This window comes from Desmodus rotundus, chromosome 7 (assembly GCF_022682495.2).
Source record: "Desmodus rotundus isolate HL8 chromosome 7, HLdesRot8A.1, whole genome shotgun sequence".
Classification (NCBI taxonomy): domain Eukaryota; kingdom Metazoa; phylum Chordata; class Mammalia; order Chiroptera; family Phyllostomidae; genus Desmodus; species Desmodus rotundus.
In genome coordinates this window covers 90,459,292-90,483,004 of record NC_071393.1, presented here as the reverse complement: position 1 = coordinate 90,483,004, position 23,713 = coordinate 90,459,292, and the positions used below count along the sequence as shown (strand labels likewise).

Below are 23,713 nucleotides of genomic sequence, written 5' to 3'. Positions count from 1 at the left end.
AAGCACACATTACAAGTGCCCAATAAATCTTTCCGTAATGGATGAGGGGAAGAAAGAAAAAGAAAAAAAAAAAAACTAACGTGAGTGCCAGTTGGGCCGCTGGTGGAAACTGACATCTAAACCGGAATAGGGATGGAGTGGACACCTACTATGTGCCAGGTCTGTGCTGAGCACAGTTCATCACTTAGTCTATCGAATCCTTTAAAAAAAAAAAACCTATTGTGTATGTCTCTTAATTTTACTGAAGAGGTGTCAGGGTTAGGGAAATTAAAACCGTGAGCTAAGGTCAAAAAACTCGTCTGTTGGGGTCTTTCCAGTACTATACTTGTCATCGGCCCTCTTCCCAATTTATCACTGAGGTGGAGGATGTTTTTGGACAAGCAACTCCCAGCCAGTTCCACCCCGCAAGCCCAAGCAAGCGTAATCTGCCTGCTTCCGTGCCGGAACTACTCAAGGGGGCGGGTCGGAGCACGGCCCTAGGAATCGCGCGGGTCCCGCCCACTGCGCCGCGGGTGACGTCATCACGCTGTGCCGAGGCGGTGCGGGCACGTCCTTTAAATGAGGGCTGCCCGAGGCGCGCGCGACAGAGTTTGCAGTGGGGACGCAGCCCAGGCCAGAGGCACTGGGGGCCGCGAGGTGGGAAGAAAGGCTACTTTGCAGTGGGGACGGGGAAGGGAGGCTGCTGCCTCGCAGGCGGGCGCATTCTTGAGGGGCGGGAGGACGGAACATGGCGGCACCGTCGGCTGGGACGGGACACTCGGCTTCTGGCTGTGGCACGGCCCAGAACCCCGGCTTAGCTGTCCCCCGTACCTGCTTTCCTGAACCCTTGTTTCTCTTCTTTTGTAGTTCCCGTCCCGTCAGTCATTCCTTTTGCTTTCATTGACTCTCCCATACTCCATCCTGGGTCGAAGTGTGACATGTGGGTTATGTGGGAGCTGGTCAGGCCTGCCCACTGCCCAGAGACCGACTCCTAAATTTGTAAGTTTCCCACCTACATCTTATCAGTCCGTCCAGGGTGACAGGAGAAGCCCCGAACATGGAGTGGTCAAGCCCGATTTGTAGTAAGGGTGATTCCTCTAAGTGACCCTGTGAAATATCACTTGAGTTGCCTGGACCTCCTTCTCCTCAAAAGTGAGGTGCTCTTTGAAAGATTCTTGATGTCCAGGAAGCTTTTGGCCTGCATTGCTTCCCGAATATGCCCCATACCAGGCTGTGATTGGCAAACCCAAAGCGAGATTTATTTTGGCAATTAGAGCCAGGGGGGAGCCGAGTTAAGATGTACATCTTGTACATCTCCGCGCCGTAAAGTGATGCAGTGTGGAAGCAGTGAGAACACCATTCTGTTTCCGCTCTTATTTTCACAGTGAGTATTCTGAGAGTGACAATCCTGGAGTAAATTAAATGGAGGAGAACGTATCCTACACCATCATTGCTGTTCTACAAAGAGCCTCGGCAACATTCCTGTGGCTGCTGTTTTAGGTGTCCTGTCAGTTTTAGGGTAGGTGTTAGGACCAGATCCTTACTGACTTAACAGCACCTGGTTTTACACCACTCAAACAATCACCTGCTTTTAACGTTGACCTTTTGTTTTTCCTCAGGGGAGTGTTGATTCTGGAGAAATCCTGCCTGTGCTGTAGCCTGCATTGCCAGGCAGCAGAATTGTGAGCTAGAGGGGAGAAGAAGTCTAAGAATATGAGCTCCATTATGGCCATGAGTGAACCAAGGCTGAACTGGTGAGCGACATCTGTTTGTAATCGCCTTACGAGAACTGAAGTGGGACTGGGCTGGTTTAGGAAAGGAGGCTTTCCAAACTGGAGTGATGTGGAGGGAACAGAGAAAATATAAATTCTGTGGCTCAGAATTTACCCCATTCTTACCTTCACATACTGAACACTTTTGAGTTACCGCTAACTGCCCTTCATCTTCTAAAGTGGCAGGTCAGCCGTCAGATTGCCACTAAGTATATTTCCATCATGTATTTATTGTGTCTTTTATTTTTTAAAACATTTTATTATTTATTTTTAGAAAGGGGGAGAGAGAATGAGAGGGAGAGAAACATCATTGTGTGTTGCCTCTCGCATGCCCCCTACTGGGAACCTGGCCCACAACCCAGGCATGTGCCCTGGCTGGGAATCAAACCCGGGACCCTTTAAGTTGCAGGCCAGCACTCAGTCCACTGAACCACACCAGCCAGGGCGTATTTATGTCTCAGTGAAGGAGAGATGCTGGAATCTTCTTGTGCCCAAGAACCTTACCCACTTCTGTACAAGTAATAAAAAGACTCCCCCTTTAAAAATAGACAAGCTGCTTTTTATTATGTTGGAATCTACATCAAATGATCATGTAAATGCATGGGCTATTTTAGAAGTGTATGAGAACTTCACAAATAGAGGACTCAGTTAAGTAGCCTAAGTGGCTTTGTAGAGATCTAACTAATATATGTGCTGCTTTAAATTAATTTAACACACATTTACTGAGCATCTGCAATTTGCTAGCCAAGGGGAAAGTACAAAAGTTACAAGAGAGTATAGAAATAATGAAAATAGTACCTGACTCAAAGAAGATGCAATCAGTATGTGCTCAATAAGTATTTACTTACTGCAAACAATGCTCCCTTCCCCCATGGAGCTCACAACCCCTGAGGCCCATGACTGTTTTTGTATGATATGCAAAAACCCGAAAATGTAATGAGATGGCAGCGATACAGTACCATAATAGTAGTAAGAACTGCACTGGTGAATAGCAAGTAAGACATTCTAATTTTACCCCTTACACTTTAATCTTTTTTTTGGCGGGGGCGGAGGGGGGATAAATGCCTTTAAAAACAGGAAGAAATGAGCATGGAGCAAGTATGCTAGAATTTGCCATTTGGGGAATGGGCCAGCCAGAAGTTGCCATCTAATTGGAGGTATACACAATAATGCTCTTTGCCGTACAGTGTGTGTTCAGATGCAGCACAGTGTTCTTACATACCATTGACATTGTAAAACCAAGTGTGGTTTAGAGCATTTACAAAGCACTGTAGCCCTCGAACTCTCCTCTCCCACAGAATTCTGCTAATCTTTGTCTTCCCAGGTTAATGGTTCTCAGTGTTTTTAGTTTTTTAATTCCTTCATTCAGCTAGCTTTTATGGGATGTTTACTAATGGCAAACATTGACTGTATTAGTCTCTAAATTATTTCTGTTACGGAAAATCATATATGACCTTAGAAGTAGTTTTGGTAGAGACCCACCATATATCACATTTGCCAAGGTAATGAAGATAGGAGATATGCAGTCTTGGTAGAGCATGAACAAAAAGAAATGAGAAGCATCTTCTGTCAGTAACCAGACTGCCCAGAGCTGGAGGTGACCCCTGCCCCTGACAGACCTCGTACTGTACTTTAATCTGTCCTGTCTTTCACACTTTAGTATCTCTGACGTTTATGCAACGGGTAACTAAAGGAAAAGCAAAGCTGGTTGTTGGAATTGGGATTTTTCAGAATGGCCCTACGCTAAAAGCTATTTAAGAAGGAAAACATCTAAACTCATACATCTGGTACTTGAAATTAAAATTATTAAGAGGTGACTGTCTAGGAAAGGGGCAGTAGAGGGCATGTAGTTATAAATTACAGTCGTATACCATTATGCTGCTTACTCTAGCAGGAGATTTTGAATTGCCAAATGCAAGTAAATTACTTTGCTTCACAGGGATGTCTCCTCAAAAAATGGCCTTAAGACATTTTTCTCTCGAGAAAATTACAAAGATCATTCCATGGCTCCAAGTTTAAAAGAACTGTGCATTTTATCCAGCAGGTAATATGTTTATTTATTTGGTTAACTATTTCCATATTTGGTTGTTATTTTTCTGATAGTTGAAGTTTTATATCTACAACCACTATTAAACATTCAAATTATAGAAATATAAAAATTAAGAAACAGAACTTAGTACCCAAAGATGACCTCTGTTTGGTATATATCTTTTCAGACTTTTCTCCACACATTAACAGATAAATAGATATTAAAATAAAAATAGGATCATATTATATTGGGTTGGCCAAAAAGTTCATTTAGTTTTTTCCTTAGACTACACATTTTTCATTTTCACCAATAACTTTTTTGATTTGGATATTTTGAGTATGTTGGCTATCACCTGCTATTGGCTTCTAGTGGGCCAGGGGTACTGCTAACCATCTTCCAATGCATAAGACAGCCCCTACAGCAAATATTTATTTGGTCAAAATGTCAATAGTACCAAGAAACTCGCAAACCACTTTTGACACATTCAATCAGTCACAGCACCTTCTCCATATTCTACACAAATCTTTTTTTGTGTGTTTCAGTTGGCATTTTTGCCTTTCTTGCAATAATAAAGCATAGTACACTGAAAATGTTGCGTATTTTCTTCTACCTTCAATATTAAAATGGCTGCACAAAAAACACGTTTTTTGATAAGTTTTTTTAAAACGCATGCTGATATGACAGCTCTCACAATACAATCTAACAAAATTGTTTTCAATGAAGTTAAAGACAGCTAAGCACTACTACAGCCATCATATGGAAAAAACTAAATGAACTTTTTCTGTGCTATATAATACTACAAATGCTATATAATACAATGCTATATAATACTACAAATAGTATAAAACTTTTATAGTTTTTTATTTAAAATAATACTTCCTATATCTATATCTCTGCGTATAGCTCAGTCTTCTTAATAATTGCATATTCATTACATAAATGTACTTTTTCATTCATTTAGCTAGTCTTATATTGCAAAATGTTTGTGTTCCTTTTTTGAAATTATAAACTTTACATCTGTGAACTTTTTATAGTCATTTCTGAGATAAATTCATATAAATGGTTAGCTGGCATATAATATTTTAATAGATACTACCGAATTGCCAATTTTTCTCCCCCTCTCTGGAATGAAAATACCCATTAATTGATCATTTTCCCTTCTCACTGCTTGCTTGACTTCTAACAGCTCTTCTTTCCTTTGCGATTGGTTGTGTCTACAGTATTGTGGATGAATCTTGAAACCAAGTAATCAGGTTTACTAGAAATGAGTAAATATGCCAAATGAGGAATTAGGAAGCTTCTGGGGAGCTCAACATTTACTTTCATCCTTTGTCCCCTCATTTTGCAGTAGAAGTAGTATATTTTCAGCCTCTTCGTCAAATGGGACCCCATCTTTTCCTGCCTTCTCAGTACCCTTACTGTCAACATCCCCTCTTACTCCTGTATCTTTGTTCTCTCTGGATCAGTACAGGCATGCCTCCTTTAATTGGGCTTCACAGGTATTATGTTTGTACCAACTGAAGGCAAGACCACTACCTACAAAAGTGTGCCCACACTACCTTATCACTCGCTTTATTGTGAAATTTGCTTTATTGCAGTGGTCTGGAACCAAACCCACGATAATCTTGGAGGTATGCCTATATTTAGAAGTGTTTATGCTTTCCCTGTCTTTAATCCCTGGTCGCCAGATTCCCTCCTAGTTACTCTCTTACCTCTTTGTCCCTTTGTGCTTAGACCCCTTTAAAGACTTGTATATGCTTGCTGGGAGGAAACGACGGACAATAATAATGTAACATGCTGAAACAATAAAATGGCAATAGTAAGTCCTTCCCTATCAATAATTACTTTAAATGCACTGAACTCTCCAATCAAAAGACAAATTGGGAGAATGGATTTAAAAAACAGTATAAAAAAACTTCCCTTCATTGTGTAGCTCACAGGCCTTGCTTTCACAGAACATCCCGCTGTAATCTGGCTTCCACCCTTTCTGGTCTAAGATTGCTCCTCTCAACATCAATAAGCTGTTGACTATGGAGATATCTTACTCTAGTTTTCCTCCTAGTCTGGTGACTGTGGAGTTTCTCAGTCTTGTTTGCTGTCTTCATTTTTAGGCTTACCATGCTGGCTCATCAGACTCTGGATCTTTTTAAAAAATACTGATTTTGCACTCTCAACTCAACCTTTTTTTTTTTTTAAAGAGTTTGTTTACTTTTAGAGAGAGGGGAAGGGAGGGAGAAAAGGAGAGAAACATCAATGTGTGGTTGCCTCTCACGAGCCCCCTACTGAGGACCTGGACCGCAACCCAGGCATGTGCCCTGACTAGGAATCGAACCGATGACCCCCTGGCTCTCAGGCCAGCACTCAATCCACTGAGCCGCACCAGCCAGGGCTCAGCCCAACCTTTGGAATTTGAACCTTTGAGGATGTGTCTGTGGAATCAATTAATTAACCCTATTGATATTCATTTAGGTCATCTCTGTTCCTTTACTACTATAAACAGCATCCTTTTTGTACATGTGCTGGTATAAAAACTAGAATAAATTTCTATAAGAGGTGAGTTTGTATGTGCTTTTATTTTGACAGATATTGCCAGATTGCCATTAAAGACATTAATGAGGCCCAGAATTTGGAGACTGCCTCCTCTGGGTCCACATGCGTAAATAAACTCCACCAAAAAAAAAAAAAAACCACAAAAAAACCCATTAATGAAACAAGCACTTTTTTTGATTCCATGAAATTAACATGTAGGTTCATATAAAAACAAGCAAAAGTTGTATTAAAGAGACAATTTCAAAAGTAGATATTTTAAAAGAGGCAATTTCAGAAGCAATATTCTTCTTCCAAAACTGCATAATTATGTCCTGACTAATATCAGCTATAGACGGGTACGACAATAGATTCCTTATAAATGTACATCTCTGGTTATTTCTGTTATTCAACTTGTACTGTGTCTTAGGGATAAGTAATTTCTTTAAAACTTATTAAATAAAGAATTGCCTTTGTCTATTTGAATAATAGAATGCCTACCAATTCTGGTATCCTGGTATTTAGTGAACATACAGCTTTACCTTAAAAAAAAATTCTCACAATTTTAAGAACTTTTATCTCAGTCTTCATCTTTTTTTATCAGACTAAAAATTTCTAATATTAACCTTTTTTTATCCTGCCACTGCTTCTTGATTATTTTAATGGTTGTTTACAAGTCCACTACTGTTCAGCATATTCCAGGGGTGGGTTATAGTCTGGATTATGTAAGGGGAGGACATCTTACTGGCATTAGGGTTCACCTAACTCCTAAAATTTTTTCCCTAGAATATGCTTGTTCTTCTGTAGATTACTATATATAGCACAAAGTATTTTATTATAATTTACCTTTTAATGTAGAAAAATAAAGATGAGGGCATTGATTTCATCTATTTTTAGTCTTTGTTGCTAATCTTGAGGTTTATTAAGTTTTACAGTAAGGAATGGATTTTCAGACTATTAATTTACAACTGTTTTCTGGATTGAAAACTAAGAAGAATATAAAATTTTTGTTAGCTTTAATTTTGTATTTTTATTCTCTAACATTTGGTAAGATATTAAGAACACTAATTACACAACTTTCAACACTGTGAAGTTTTTATACAACCCTTCATTGAAAGGTAAACATTTGCCTTCTTTTCAAATTTAAAGTGTCTGGTTGTAGACATTTATACCTGAGTTGCCAACAAGGGGGTGAGTAGCTGTAAATAGAAAAACAGCTATCAAATTTTAATGTGTTTAATATAGAAAAGTAAATCAAATTTGGGAGGTAGAGGTAGACTTCAGATGAAGACTAGAAGCAAGCTCCATTTCCAAACGCTACTTAAAGAAGCTGCCCAAACCAGTAGACTTAAAAATTAGGAAACTTGAACTTTTGAATTCTGCCTTTTTTCCATAGAAACTTTCAGTAAAAAGGAAGAATGAGTAGTAGACAAAGTGAAGGGGGAAAACTTCAGACCTTCAACTGAAATAAAATATAATGCTGTAAGTGTGGGTAGAGAAACCCTGTCAGATCCTCTCGGCTTGCACCCTGATGAAGATTTTGACAGCACCACACACAGAAATGATCTTGATGTGCTGCCATCTCGTTCTTTGCTGAATGTAGCCAATTTAAACTGCTGGAAATTCTTGACATTCCTACTCTGGCATATCTGAGTCAGCATCTTGTTGCTGCAGCAGCTTAATTAAATTTGCCAGTTTGTGCCACAAGGACAGACATGTTCTCGTATTCAGAGAGACAGCTGTGAAGCAGTATTGTTAAGAGTTGTGGACACAATACTGTAAGGTTTGAATAGCTCTCAAGACATTTTCTAGTGAAAAATCAATTTGCTGTGATACATTTCTCCCAAGATCAGCAGTTAATATTCATTTTGTTAACCTAAAATATGCTCATTTTTATATAGTTATGGGAAAAACTTTAGTCACTAAGTATGTCTTCTTTCACCTGTATTATTTTCAGAGCCAATCTAAGCATCCCTAATTTTCATAATTCTTTTCCCATTTACTAACCAACTCTCTTGATTAATTCTCCATCCATAGTTTAGCTCTAAAGGAGTGGTCTTGAATATTTCTGCTTTGTTTGGGACCTTAAGTCTTCTAAAAATTTTGGAATTTTTACCATATTTATTCTAATATTATAAAGTTGACTTAAAACAAGTCAATGTTAGTTTTGGGTGAAGCTTAACTCACCCTTTGTCCAGGTTCAAATCTAGATTAGTAATTCTCAACCTTATCAGGCCAAAACCCTCCCATTTTTCATAAATACTTGTAAGAAACAAGATACCTCCTTTACTAGTCTGAATTGAAATTCATAGTTAATAATACCCACAGACATAATATTTAGAAATAATATCCTAGATATATAAATGTGAGTAAAAGAAAAAAGATTTATATTCTAATATATGTTTTAATATGTAAATTCCTAAAATATTGCAGCAAGAAGATATATAATGAAGTAGTCAAATGCACTAGCTAAAGTGAATAAGGTTGGATTTAAGAAATGTAATTTATACTATAAAGCAGTGATTTTTCAACTGGTGTGCCTAAGGGCTTTTAAAACATACAGTACCTGACTATTTTGTCAGGGGCACTGACCTCTCTTCCCTTAGATTGTCAAATAAAAAAATGACAGCAGCCAACAAAATAATAGTTGTCCAATGTGAGTGAATCAAAATTATACCTATTTTTTGTCAGATCAGCAAAAAATATGTATTTTGGTGTGCTGCAGAATTTTAGTAATTAGTTTATGGGTACCATGAGATGGAAAAGGTTGAGAATCACTGCCATAAAAGAATCATAAGAAAGCCAAAGGGAATAAAATGTACTGTTAAGTAATATTAGGCCCTGGCCAGGTAGCTCAGTGGGTTAGAGTGTCATCCTGATACGCCAAGGTTGTGGGTTTGCTCTCTGGTCAGGGCACACACAAGAATCCATCAATGAATGCATAAATTAAGTGGAACACCAAATGAATGTTTCTTCCGTTCCCTTCCTTTCCCTTCCTCTCTCTAAAATCACTAAATAAAAGAAAAAAGACAATAACAGACCAGACTTACTTGTATATAACAGAAAGCCCGAATAGACCTTTGAAAGTTGTGCTGAACACCATCATATATTATAGGCAGGAAGTATTTCTCACCTCTGAATGCCTTCAATTCTTTCCCTCTTTTTTGACAGCCCAGATGCATCCACAGGCTTCCAGAATGCCCTTAGGGAATTAATACTGTTATAACTAAGAACCACTGCTCTGGATATTTCCTGCCCCTCCCCCTTTCCCTCTGAATTCCTGATCTTGATGTCCTTAGGATTCCGCTCAGTCACCTATTCAGTGTGTTTAGTTTGCTAACCTTAGAGCTCCATAGTCACATTGTATTGATGTACATATTTCATTTTCTTTCTTCCCCGTTCATTTTATCTGCTTGATCGTAAGGTCCTAGAGAGTAGAGATTGTATCATGCTCAATGTTGGTTGTATCTCTAGTACCTGATATAGGTCTGGCACATGATAATCACTCAATAAATATTAATTAATGGAGGAATAAAGAATGAATCAACACATTCCTCTTTCTCATTACTTTTCCTTTCTCTTGGGTTATCATTGTTGTTAAATTTGGAACCAAATACAGGGAATAATTACTGTCATAGAAATTAGAGTTGTCGAGGCTAAGAAAATACAGTGTGTGTGTGTGTGTGTGTGTGTAACCAAGCGAACCAGGGCTTGTCCACATGACGCCTTGATGCATGACCCAACAGTTAGTGTTGAAGGAAACAGGTTTTTATTTACAGGACTCCAACCTGGGGGGTAAGGGCTGAGAGCTCTCCTGCTCAGAGCCCTGCCCTCCCATGACCTGTCACTTCCCTTGCGTCCCAAAAGGCTATGAGCCAGAACCATGCCCAGAAGTTCCCCATATCCCCATCTGTGCTTAAGCCAGCTGTGCAAACAGGTCTCCATCCTCTCTGGAAGATTCTCTTGTGGGTTTCAGAGTCTCCATCTTCTTGCAGCAGCTCTCTCCTTCAAAATCTGGGGTACGTTGTCCTCAGCCTCCATGTAAGGTTCAGGGGAACATGTGCCATGTTACACTGGATCATGGTGACATCCAGGGAGGCACATGTCCCAGGAGAGTGACTTCTCCGTACATGCTTCAGAGCAGCAGAAGTCTGCAGCTCAGCAGTCCCATTTTGGCTCCAAGCACCTGCCACGAATCCATGCTTGGTTAGGCAGGTCCCCGCACAGCTCCATCAGCTCTCTCCTTACACCCTTTCCTCCTGCATGGCTTCCTCCTCCCTTTCAGACCTCACAGTGCAATTCTTCCTTCCTACCCCAGGCTACATGGTGGAATCCCATTCTCTTTCAGACTGCCCTTATTTTAAATGCTTAGCCCAGAACTTCCTAAGTGACCTCACATCTGGTCCCTCCTAGGATGTGCTACTTTCGCCAATTCCCCGGTATCTTTTACCTTCTTTCAGCTGCCATCTTTAGTCAGGGCAAGAGTTCCCCGTGGCAGGGCATCCAGGGTGGGCATCCACCTCCCCTGGCTATGTCATGAGTCACTTGACTCTGAAAACCACTTACACCTTTTGCCTAGGGTAGTAGCACAGCTCTGAACTGGCCACAGCAAAGTATCTTAGACACCATATCCATATTGTCTACCTCCCCCAACCGAGGTTTGTGGGGAATATATCAGGGGACCCCTGCTCTGCACCCCATTACATGTTTACTTTAAAATGTAAATAAAATGTAGATTATAACAGCTGAATATCAGGAGACAGTATGAACAAGATAACAAATTTGTATTCATATACTTTAATTGGAGTGGTAAGGTGATTTTTCCAAAATTGGGGATAGCATTTCATAAACAAATATGGTAACAGTTTCTCTAACTACTCACTCCAGTGCATTTCATTACAGATATGCCAAGGTTCTCTTTTGCATCCATACAAAGCATAAAGACATTTCCATGGATTTAGCCATGTACACAAGTGATAGAGGATTATACAACTTCATATTTTTATAAAATATGACACACAGGTGGAATTTCTCTCTTTAATTCTTGAGATAATTGAAGCAGAGGAAACCAGAGAATTAGAATCTCAGTGAATTGGTTAACTTCAAGCTTGTGACCATATCATAACCTGCTCTCTGGCTTTTGTTCATCATAGTAACTGATATATCTTACTGAAAAATTTAAGCATTATAAAGCAACTAAAATGTAAACATGAATATCTGCATATGTAATTGGCAAGAGTGATTTACCTCTCTTCAATAGAGGGAAAAAACTTCCAAATTGAATAACTTGTCTAAGGAGTACGCCTCTTCCTTTCCATCAGATAATTGAAGGTGAGTTTGTAATGTGATCCCATCCTGCAGAATACTTAATTTACACAAAATAGCTAGACGTCAGAATGCAGGTGGCAAAGTTAGATAATAATTCAGGATTTACTGTGTTAATCACGCTATATTCTCCCTGGTGATTAAGAATCATAAAGTTCCATGATAGTAATCTTCATGTGAAAAGCACATATTTGTAAATTGTATTTTTTTTTTCAGGCGTATGGGAGAAAATTTGAATGCATCAGCAAGTTCTGTAGAAAATGAGGCAGCAGTTAGTACAGCAACTCAAGCAAAGGAAAAAGTTAAAACCACAGTTGGAATGGTTCTTCTTCCAAAACCAAGAGTTCCTTATCCTCGTTTCTCTCGTTTCTCACAGAGAGAGCAGAGGACTTATGTGGACCTCTTGGTTAAATACTCAAAAATTTCTGCTAATTCCAAAGCTATTGGAATAAATAAAAATGACTACTTGCAGTATTTGGTATGTATTCTGTTCTTCAGCTTCAGAAAAAAACATACTTAAAAGTTAGGAAACACTTTTAATTTGCTTTTATGTTTTTAGGTGCAATCATAGAAACAAGGGGTGAGTGGAGCAGAGGACAGTGGTGGAGGGGGAAATGGAGACAACTGTACTTGAACAACAATAAAAATTTAAAAATAAATAAAAATCATAGAACCAAAAATGGAAAATGGAGGAGATTAATTGATGGACAAAATGGTGCTTTAAGTCCTTTATTGGTTCTGGTACAGTTCAGGCACGTTGCTCTTATTCTGAGCGTATTTCTCTCCAGTTCATCTTTAGTGCTAGCAGAAGGGCTTTGCATGGGTCCGTGAACCAAGTTAAATTTTTGTTTATTACTTTAATTAAGTAGTTTCCAAATTCTCAACTATATAAATGATGCTGTACTGACATCGTTGTTGGAAACTGCTTATATCTATGATTGTTTCCTTAAGATAAAAATTTTAAAACAAACCTGCCATATCAAGAGCTACACATGTCTTTAAGGCTTTGATACGCATTTACCCATGGGTAAATTGCTCTACAAAAAGCTTAAGCCAACTTCTTTTTACCACCATTGTATGAAAGGGGTTTTTTTGTTTTGGTTTGGTTTTCAGTATCTTCACTAATACTGGGCATTACCTTTGTTTTCCTCTAATTCAATAGGGTGAAATGGTGATCCCTCGTTTTACATTAATTTACAGTGATTGCTAATCAAATAAACATTTCTCATGTGTTTATAAGCCATATCTGTTTCTTCTTTTGTAATTTACCTATTCATTTTGTTTGCTCATTTTTCCATTTGGGAGTGGTTTTTGTTTTTGTTAATTAAGACCATTTTGTAAAATAAGCTTACTAATTCCAAAGTGTATATTGTAGTATTAGTCATTTTCTTTTCTATTTTTGAGGAGTTTTTAGTAACAAGTATGTCATTATTGTATAATAATCTTAATCAGCCTTTTCTTTGTGATTTTTGCTTTGGATATGATACTTTTAATTATTCTTTAATTCCAAATTATTAGAGCAGTGATTGAGGTGATTGTTTTTAACCAAGCTGCTTATTCTATATGTCTACTTTTTTAAAAACTAGGATATGAAAAAACACGTGAACGAAGAAGTTACTGAATTCTTAAAGTTTTTACAGAATTCTGCAAAGAAATGTGCACAGGATTATAATATGCTTTCTGATGATGCACGTCTCTTCACAGAGGTAAAAAACAAACAACTAACGTTTACTTAAACTGCCAAGTAATGGGCAATAGCAGCATTTTAAAGTGTGTGATGATCCTGTCAAATGCATATGGAAGTATCAGTATTACCAATTTAGAGACCAAATAAATAGTTTTTTTATGGTGTATATGAATAATAGAAATACTGTGCTAATGTGACAAAATCATGTACTATAGTATATTCTTTTTTCTTTTACTGCTCCAACTACTGTATTTGAGAGTTAATATTTTACTCAAATGGATGCTTTGATCTGAGGCAATGATTTCCCTTATGAGATAATGGGTATTTAAGGAGTTAACTTAGTCATTAAAAATCTAAATGGTCCTTTAAAACTTAGTCACATAAATTTGTATTTATTATCTTTCTGGTAAGCAACTACCAAATGATAATTTTCAACTGTGAGTGCATTTTTATATAAATAATACATGCAAATTTATTGGCAAAGCATGTAAGTCACTCTGCCTTGTACCTTACCATCATTCAGTGGGCCTGGGAGAAATTTAGAGTAACCTACTTAAGTAATTACTATTAATATATGCAGTTGACCTTTAACAGAACACAGGGGTTAGCTTTAGCACACACTTTGCATAGCCTTCACTTTTTCCTCTATTTTGCGTATGTCTTGCTTTTTTAGCTAGATTGACTTGTCAAAACATTTCATCTCAAAATTTATATTTTACTTCTCCATCCCAAAGATTCAGTGATATTTTTAACATTTACTTAATGTTTTAAAATTTTAATTTTATATTATGAAATGTAATGTACCAATGGAAAACTATAAGAACAAATATATACAGCTTAACAAAGAATTATATAATGAACACTTACATGTAATATAATTACATTTCCATGTAATTCTTTTCCTAGTCAAGAACTACAACATCACCTGTAACCCATAAGCCCCCTGTGTATCTTTCCTAGATAATCTCATTCTCCCTCCTTGAAAAGATCCTCACAATCCCAAGTGTGGTGCTGATAATTTCCATGCCTTTTTTTATTTTCTGTTAGTTCTTCAGTCTCTCTTGGCTGTTTTTGAATTTTACATGAACAGAATTATTTTACTCTTTCATATGAACAGAATTGTTTCTTCTTTCACTCACTATTATGATTGTGAGATTCATACACACGTGTGTAGTTATAGTCCATTCATGATCATTTCTGTACATTATTCCGTTTTATGAATAAAGTACAGTTTATTCTGTTGATCAGAATTTGAGTAGTTTCCCTTTTGGAGCTATTCTAAGCAATGCTCCCATGCAAAGTCTTATACTTTTCTCCTGGTGCAAATGTGCACACATTTCTACTGGGCATAAAATTATGAATGGAATTGTTGGGTTATAGAAAATGCATTATCTTCAACTGCAGCATATACGTAATGTCAAACTTTTTCTGAGGTAATTATACCACTTTGCATTCCATGTATCAGCGTATGAGAATTTTGTTGCTCCACATCCTCAACGTTTGATAGTTAAAATCATTTTAGTTTTAGCTAATAAGGAGGCTATGGTACTATATGTTTCATAAGACTGTGCATCTTTTCTTATGCATGGTGCTCATTTCTTATGAATTGACTGTTCCAGTTTTGCACTTTATTCTGGATTTCCAATATATTATATGTGGGAGTTCTTTGTATATTTAAATAAAAAAAATTTATAGGTTATATACTATGTTGGAAGTTTTATTTCTTTTGACAAAAGTTTCTTTTAGTCTACAAGTTCCCCCTCCATCCCTTTCTTTTTCTGAAACTTTATCTTTGCAGGAACCTGGGTCATTTGACCTGCGGAGTTTCCCCAGTGCAGACTTTGATTGCGTATTCATGATGATGTTTAATACGTCCCTCTTTTTCCGTATTTCTTACAAATTACCAGGGGGATCCAGAAGCTTGATTAGAACTAGTCTTGCCACATAATCTGAACACATAATTTGTGGTGTGTTCTTTAATTAGGTGACACATAATATCCTGTTGTTTCTTTTTGTGATGTTCCGTGCCTAGATCCATTCCTTTACTGGGGTTTGCAAAACTGTAGATTCTAATCGCTTTATTTTTATTTATTAGTCAGAATAATTTTATTAAGACATGTTTTCCCTCGTCTGCTCTTTGATTTCCTGTAGCAGGGGAAAAAAGATAGATTATTTCCCTTTATATACCAGTTTTAAAAACATTAATAGATTCCTTCTTATTCTCCAATGGCGATCAGTGTTTTGTTTTTTAAATATTATTAAATATTGGAATTAAACCTACTTAGTGGGTTTAGTCCACTGCAAGCATCCTTTTTGAAGCTCAAATAATACCATCTTTGGTTAGTTGACAGGCTCTGCATATTGACTTTTGAACCCTTGTGAGTCACTCTTCTACTCTTTGAGGCTCATTTCGAACATCTTCTCTCCAGCTCTAGACTCAGCCATTTTCTAGAGCTCTTGCTGTCGTCGTCGTTTGTTTATTTGCTTTGCTGTGTTTTTAAGCGGGGAATGGTATTTCAAGACTGCAGTCTGGGCACTAGGGATGCTCATTGCTCCTGGGTTGGTGGAGCTAGGAGATACATATTTAAAGGAAAAATAACAATACTAATACTACCAATCCACAGGATTACTGAAAATAGTTTGAAAAAAATTTTTTATATGTTCTCCCTACTCTCTACTTTTTTTTTAAAAGTTCAGACCACATTTATATTGTACTACATTTATATTATTTGTACTACATTTATATCATTTACATACTGAATCATCTCCATTTCAATTCACATTCAACTTTTAAAAGCGATTTTATTGAGGTATAATTTCCATGTAAGTATTCATTTTAAGTGCATGTCCATGAGTTTTGACAAATGTATATACACGTAACCCTGACCACAGTCATGGTATGACATATTTCCAACACCTGAAAAGATCTCTGTGCCTCTTCTGACCCGTGCCCTCAGGAAACCATCAATGTGCTTTCTGTCACCGTGGATTAGATTTGCCTTTTCTAGAGCTTCCTGAAAATTGAGTCACATGCAATGTGTACTCTTTTATGTCTGGCTTCTTTGTCACTCAGCATTGTTTGCGTATTCATTCACATTGATACAAGCATCCATAATTTGTTCCTTTTTGTTTTATATTTTTTACGCAAAAAATGGTTTATTAATTCAACTGTTGATGGACCTTTGTGTTATTTCCATTTTGGTGCAAGTATGAATAAAGCTACTATGCACATTCTTGTACAAGGTGTTTTGGGGACATATGTTTTCATTTTTCTTGGGTAAATAACTAGGGGCAGAATTTGTAAATCATATGACAAATTTGGTTAAATTTTATTTTATTGAATATTTTTAAAATATTTATTTTTAGAGAGCAGGAGGGAGAGAGAGTGGGGGAGAAACATCGATGTGAGAGAGAAACACCAATCAGTTGCCTCTCCCATGTCTAACCAGGGGCCCAGCCCACACACCAGGCATGTGCTCTGACCAGGAATCAAACCAGCAACCCTTTGGTTTTGTGGAACAGTGCTCAACCCACTGAGCCACACCAGTCAGGGCAAATGTGGTTACATTTTATTAGAAACTGCCAAACTGTTTTTCATAGTAGAGGTTTCCAGCCCTGGCTGGTGTGGTTCAGTGGAATGAGCCTGCGAACCATAGTAGATGTAACCCTCTCACCAGCAACATATGAGCTCCAGTTCTACACTTTTACCAACACTTAGTATTGTTCCTCTTTTTTCATTTTAGCCAACCTAATTGGTGTGTAGTGGCATCTCACTATAGTGTTAATTTGTATTTCTCTGATAAGCAGTGATGTTTGAACATTTTTAAGTGCTTACTGGCTTTGTATATATTTTGTGAAAATGTCTTAAAATTTTTTGCTGATTTTATTTGTTTTTATTTCTGAGTCTTGAAAGTTCTTTGTATATTCTGCATACAAGTCCATTATATACAGTTTTCTCCCAGTTTGTGACATGCTTTTTAATTTTTTAACAGGATTTCTCAAAAAACCAAAATTTTAATTTTAATGAAGTTTAATTTTTCAGAATGTTTACGGTTATTGCATTTACCTGTTCTTGCATGGAAATATTTGCCAACCCCAGGTGGTTCTCTTCTGGGGTCACTTTTACTCTTTTACCCTGTCTCACATCCTCCCCTCCCCCCTCCCCCAGTCCCTGGACTTTATCTGTGTCTGGAGACATAATTGGTTGTCTCACTGGAAGACTGAAACTTGTATCTACTGACTAGAGGCCAGGGACACTGCTAAAAATTCTACAATACTCATGACATCCCCACAACAAAAAACTACCCAGCCCAAAATGTTGATAGTGGTTGTGTTGAGAAACCCTGATCTTGAGGCTTTATGGTTTTAATTTATTTGAATGTGTTTGTTCAAGTTATTTTTTGTTCAAGATGTGAGGTTTGGATCAAAGCTGATTTTTCTTTCGTATGGATATCTAGTTCTAGAGTAGTGATTTTCAACTTAAGAGTGCTTTTTGCCTCCCAGCAGATGTCTGGAGACATTTTTGGTGGTCCCAAGTGAGAAAGGAGTACCTCTGGCATCTAGTGGGTAGAGCCAAGGATGTTGCTCAGTATCCTACAACGTACAGGACGGCCATAAAGACTTATCTGGTCCAAAATGTCAGTAGTGCCAATGTGGAGAAACTCTGTCGAAAACTATTGGTTGAAAAAGCTATGTTTTTCTTCGTTGAATTGCCTTGTCACCGTAGACATGTGGGTCAGTTTTCTAATTCTGTTCTATTCCATCAATCTATATATATGACTTTATACCAATACCTCCTAGTCTTGTAGTAAGTTTTGAAACATGTGGTGGAAGTCCTGCAACTTTGTTCTTTTTTTATAATTGTTTTGGCCCTTATCGGTCCTTTCCATTTCCATGTAAATTTTGCTATTAGCTTGTCAGTTTCTACCAAAATGCTAGGTAGGAGTTTCACTTGGGTTGCTTTGAATCTATAGAACTTGGATTTTACAAATACCTCAAAATTATGCTTAGATTGCCTTTTATCCTTTTTTAAATAAAATCTGATCCTCGCTTATCTTTTAATTAGAAAGTTTATTCATTTACATTTATTATAATAATTGGTGTATATGGACTTGCTTGTTATTTCTACTCGTCTTATTTTTTTCTAAACAACTCCTTTTACTTCTTTTAAAGGAATTGACTCTCCTGGCTCCTTCCTTTTCTCCTCTCTATTGATTTGGCATTTACACATTGTTTTGTTTTGGTTCTTTTTTCTCTTAGGGGTTACTCTTGAATTTTTACAATGAATTGTCCCCTCATTGAATTACCTTGTTACCTGTGATTTGTGAGAAATTTTCACAACTCTGTGTTGTTCTGTTAAGCTATAGCTCCAACGACCACAGAGCATTTTGACTTTCATCACATCCTCCTGACTCATACTGTTGTTTTAATGCTGTCTCTTTTTAAGACCTACTTAATATTACTATTTTATACAATGTTTAAGTTATCTAATTTTTTTGCCTTTTCCTTTCTTCTCAAATCTACAACCTGAAGTCCTCTTCATTATTCCTGAAATGCTGTATGTTCTACATGTTGCTTTGATGAAGTTCTCTTGGTGATAAACAATTTTTTTAATCTGGAAATATATTTATTTTGCTCTCATTCTAGTAAGATAGTTTTTTTTTTTATATATATACTTGTAAGTTGACAGTTTGCTGTATTTCTTAAGATTTGAAAATAAAATTCTACTTTTTCTGGCTCATGTTATTGCTATTAAAAAGCGTTATCTGTTCAAAGTCATTTCTTTTAGGGAATCTATCTTTTCTCTTTAACCTTTCTTTATTTTTGGTGTTTTACAATCTTGTTGCAATGTGATTTTTTTTTATTCCTGTTTGGTTCATTTTGTCTGTCTGTCTTTCATTCATTCATTTTTTTTTTTTTTAGGAACGCATTAAATTTCTTTACTAAAACAGTGCTGCCCACCACATTCATTATCCTGAAGATTAAATGATATATATCATGTAAAGCATTAGCATAGGACCTAGAAGGTGATAAAGACTCCATGAGTGTTATTAGCTGATGCCTTTATTATTAACATTTGCATTATTGTGAATTCATATCCTTCAGTTCTAGAAAATTCCCAGCCATTTTAAATGATTGCTTCTCCTTCATTTTCTCAACTCTGTCGTTATGGGATCTCCAAATACTGACTTGAGACCTCAGTTTTTCTTCAGGTTCTCTTTCTCTTTTTTTATTTTTGCTAAAATATATATAAGAGCCCTGACCAGTGTGGCTTAGTGGGTTGGGCACTGTCTTGCAGAGCCAAAGGTCGCTGGTTCAATTCCAGTCAGGGCACATGCCTGGGTTGTGGGTTACTTCCCTGTTGGTGCGCGAATGAGAGGCACCTGACTGATGTTTCTCTCCCTTTCTTTCTCCCTCCTTTACCCTCTCTAAATAAATAAGCAAACAAACTACAAAATGTACCACTTTGGCCATTCTTAAGTACAGTTAAATGGCATTAAATATATTCACACTGTTGTGAGCATATTTCTACAGTCCATCTCCAGAACTGTTTTATCCTCCCAAACCGAAACTACCCATTAAATATGTCATTATTTTCCCCTCCCCCAGCCCCTGGCAACCATTATTCTTCTTTATATCTATATGAATTTGATTTCTCTAAGTACCTCATATACAATATTTGTCCCTTTGTAATTGGCTTCTTTCACTTAGCATAATGTCATTAAGTTTCAATCATACAGTGTCAGAATTTCCTTCCTTTAAAAAAATTTTTTTAATACTCCTAATATAAAATTTGCCACCTTAACCATTTTTAAGTGTCAAGTTCAGGAGTATTAAATACATTCATATTGTTGTGTAGCCAATCTCCAGAACTCTTTATCTTGTAAAACTGAGATTTTATACCCAATTCTGAGCTGTTTCTACTCAATACTGACACCAAATTTGTTGAGGGATGAGGCCAAGATTTCCCCACACCAACCGATTCTCCAACTTTCCAGATAGTAAGCAAGCCTAGGGCTCCTGTGAACCCTGCCTCTGATTCAATAGTTTTGCTAAATTCAGGAGAGTACTTGCTATTTTCACTTTTTATAAAGAATATATCTCAGGAACAGCCAAATGGAAGAGAGATGCATAGGGCAAGGGGCACGGAGCTTTCATTCCCTCTCTGGGCACACCACCCTTCCAGCACCTCCACATACTCACCTGGGAGCTCTCTGAACCCCATAGTTTAGGGTTTGGCGTTGATGTTTGACTTCGTTGGCATGATTGATTATCATTGGCTATTAGTGACTAACTTCCCTACCTGGGGGTGAGGAGTAGGACTAAAAGTCCCAGCCCTCTCGTCATGCCTTGGTCTTTCTGGCAGCCCTCCTGGAGCTACCTAGTGCCACCAGCCAGCTCATTAGCATAAAAAAGACATTCCTAGCACTCAGGGGATTGTACAGGTTTTAGGAGCTCTGTGTCAGAAACCAGGAACAAAGACCAAATGTGTCTTTCTTTTTTAATCCTCACCTGAGGATATGTTTATTGATTTTTTAGAGAGAGAGCAAGGGAGAGAGAGAGGAAAAAAACATCGATGTGAGAGAAACTGGGTATCGAACCTGCAACCTAGGTATGTGCCCTAACTGGAATCGAACCCACAACCTTTTGGTGTATGGGACATGGCTCCAAACACTGAGCCAGCCGGCCAGGGCCCAAATGTGTATTTCTTACTGTATCACCCATTAAATGATAACTCCTAATTCCCCCCTTCTAGCTCATGGCAACCACCATTGTACAATACTTTCTGAATTTGTCTAGGTACTGTCATGATGGAATCTTAAGTATTTGTCTTTTTGTGACTGGCTTGTTTTATTTAGCCTAGTATCTTTAAGAATCATCTGTGCTGTGCAAGTGTCTGAACTTCCTTCATTTTTAAGGTTGAATAAGTATTCCATTGTATGTGTATGAACATTTTATGTATTCACCCATGGTTGGACACTTCAGTGGCTTCTACCTCTTGGCTGTTGGGCATAATGCTGCTATGAACATGGATGTACAAATATCTGTTCAGATCTTTGTTTTCCAAGGGTTAAATATAAATATGCTAGGCTCATGTTCAGCTCTCGGCTTGATCTTAGAGCTGGTTAAGGCGTTTGCTTTCAAGCTACCTCACCTTTTATGGATTTTCTTACTGATCACTGCTCCTCCTCTAGGTGTTAAGATTTTAATTATTTATGGTCCTTGGAGATTCTCTTGTTTTACTGAGCCCAGCAGTGCTATAAAAATTGCTAGTTGTAATTTATCTGGGATCTAGTGTTATTTGGAAAGGAGTGCTCTTCAAGATACCTGTTCAACAATACTGCCAGAAGTGCCTATTAAACTTTGAAACACATGTGATATCTATACACAATGGAATACTACGTAGCCATAAAAAGTAGTGAAATTTGCTCTTTGGGACAACATGAATGGATCTTGAGAGAGTATCAAGCTAAGTGAAATAAGCCAGATGTAAAAGGACAAGAATTATATGGTTTTCCTCACACGTGGGATATAAAACGGAAAGCGACAGACAAACTCATAGAGAACAAACAACATTATGGAGGTTACCAGAGAGGAATGGGGTGGGAGAAAGAAGAGGATAAAGGGGTTCAAATATGTGGTGACAGAAATAGACTAGATTCTGGGTGGTGAGCACACAGTGCAATATACAGGTGTTGTATTAAAGAATTATACACCTGAAACTGACATAATGTTATTAACCAATGTTATCCTATATAAATTTTCATTAAAAACAATATGTGTATGATACCATTTTTTTATGGCCCAAAAATAAAATTTAGGGAGATAGTCATTTTCACCTTTCTTTGTAGTGATAGATCTGTATTGTGTGCATGCATGTTTGGGGGTATTTAACTTTCAAGTTATTTTGAGTGTTAAATGATACTCAGGGGATGAATGATGGGGAACAGCCTGAATCTCTTAACCTTCCTTGTTCACTCTTAGCTGTTTTTCAAAGACAAATAAGTTATTAGTTAAGAAACATTTTAATTAAGTATATCAAATATAATGTTCCTTTAGTTGCTTAATATCTACCAGTTGTGAAATACCTTTAATAATATGTAATCTATTGAGTATAGGGGTAAAATTGTCTTAGATTTTTCCTCTGACTGTGTCTCTTGCCTAAGTTACTGAGTTAAGGAAAACTCAGATAAAAGCACTGTGACATCCAGCAATTTTACCAAGAAAGATGTGCCAGTAAATCTCTAACCAGAATGGTCTGTATGTCACGAAGTTCTTTTGTAACTTTGCATGTTCACATTCTCACAATGACTGCCATAAGGACAGAAATGTCAGGGGTGAATGTTAACCAGTGTCATCAGTGAAGAACAAAAGTATACTGATCGGAGTTTGCAGTGGGCTAGAGTTTAAAAAAACGAACAGCTCTTCCATGTTAACATGCATCTGCCTTAGTTGCAAATAGTATTCTGAGTTAAATATTAAGGGCAATATTGAAAAGCATGGAGGGAAGGGGAAATGTGAAAGAGCTGGGAGTGAGGATTAAGAGGGGAAGACAGGGATATGAAACTATAGATTAAAAGACACACGGTAGTAAAGTTACTGATTTGTAACGACAGATTTTATTAATGTCTAAAGGGAAAGGAGATACACATAAGACATTCTTATTACTGAGGGCTTTTGTGATATAAAGTATATTCTACAGGGAACAGGTTAGGTTCATTGACAAGAACAAATACTTACAAGAGATGCCTCTGTAGTTTAAAAATTGTAAACCCCACCCCCACCCAAAACTGCTGTGTTCCTTTGAGTTATCTACATGTTATCACAAGGCAGGTGTTGGGTAAAGCTGTGAGTCTATTTCCTTCCTGATTACATTTCCTGGTAAGTTATTAATATTTTGAAAAGGGTTTGGAGAGAAGAAAAATGCTCCATGTTTGAATTAGTTACAACATTTCTCTCTCTTTTTTTTTTTTTTGGTTGTAGATTAGAATGACATGTAAGATAACTACGTTAATTCTTTGTGCTTGGCAGTCTTTTTAGGATTACTTATTCCTAATCATATAACTGCTTTTATGGCAGTAAAGTGTTTGAAATTTTCATGTGGCTTTATTTCCTTGACAGTTTCTTAAATAACATATGAAATATGTCTTCTATTTAATTTTAAATTTTAATACAATTGCTAATTTTAGTATTATTAAATATCAGTATTTTCAGAAATCAGGCATAAAAGAATTGTTATGAAAAATAAGAGATTACATCAAGTGTAGAATATATATACACCTGGATTGTTAAAAGTTTGATTAGTGAAATGAAGCTATATTTGAAATGAATAATTACATAGCCACATGTAACTAAATTATTTTTGTTAGATCATTAAAGAAAGAAGTACAATAC

The 23,713-nt window shown here is 37.1% G+C and overlaps 1 protein-coding gene across 4 annotated transcripts in view; it reads left to right on the top strand.

Annotated features, from left to right (window-relative positions):
• Positions 1 to 516: 516 nt before the first annotated feature.
• Positions 517 to 23,713, top strand: part of ICE2 (interactor of little elongation complex ELL subunit 2) — a 55,304-nt gene continuing 32,107 nt past the window's right edge. The window contains exons 1-7 of one of the 4 annotated variants that reach the window (XM_024567762.3): positions 533 to 636; positions 847 to 978; positions 1,365 to 1,498; positions 1,599 to 1,733; positions 3,691 to 3,795; positions 11,848 to 12,109; positions 13,218 to 13,337. In XM_024567762.3, coding sequence (XP_024423530.2) covers positions 1,693 to 1,733; positions 3,691 to 3,795; positions 11,848 to 12,109; positions 13,218 to 13,337 — 528 coding nt within the window. In that variant the 5' untranslated portion in view covers positions 533 to 636; positions 847 to 978; positions 1,365 to 1,498; positions 1,599 to 1,692. Of the gene's footprint in view, positions 637 to 846; positions 979 to 1,364; positions 1,499 to 1,598; positions 1,734 to 3,690; positions 3,796 to 11,847; positions 12,110 to 13,217; positions 13,338 to 23,713 lie in introns of those variants that run through there. The other 3 variants (XM_045201390.2, XM_045201391.2, XM_045201392.3) reach the window with 3 other exon arrangements.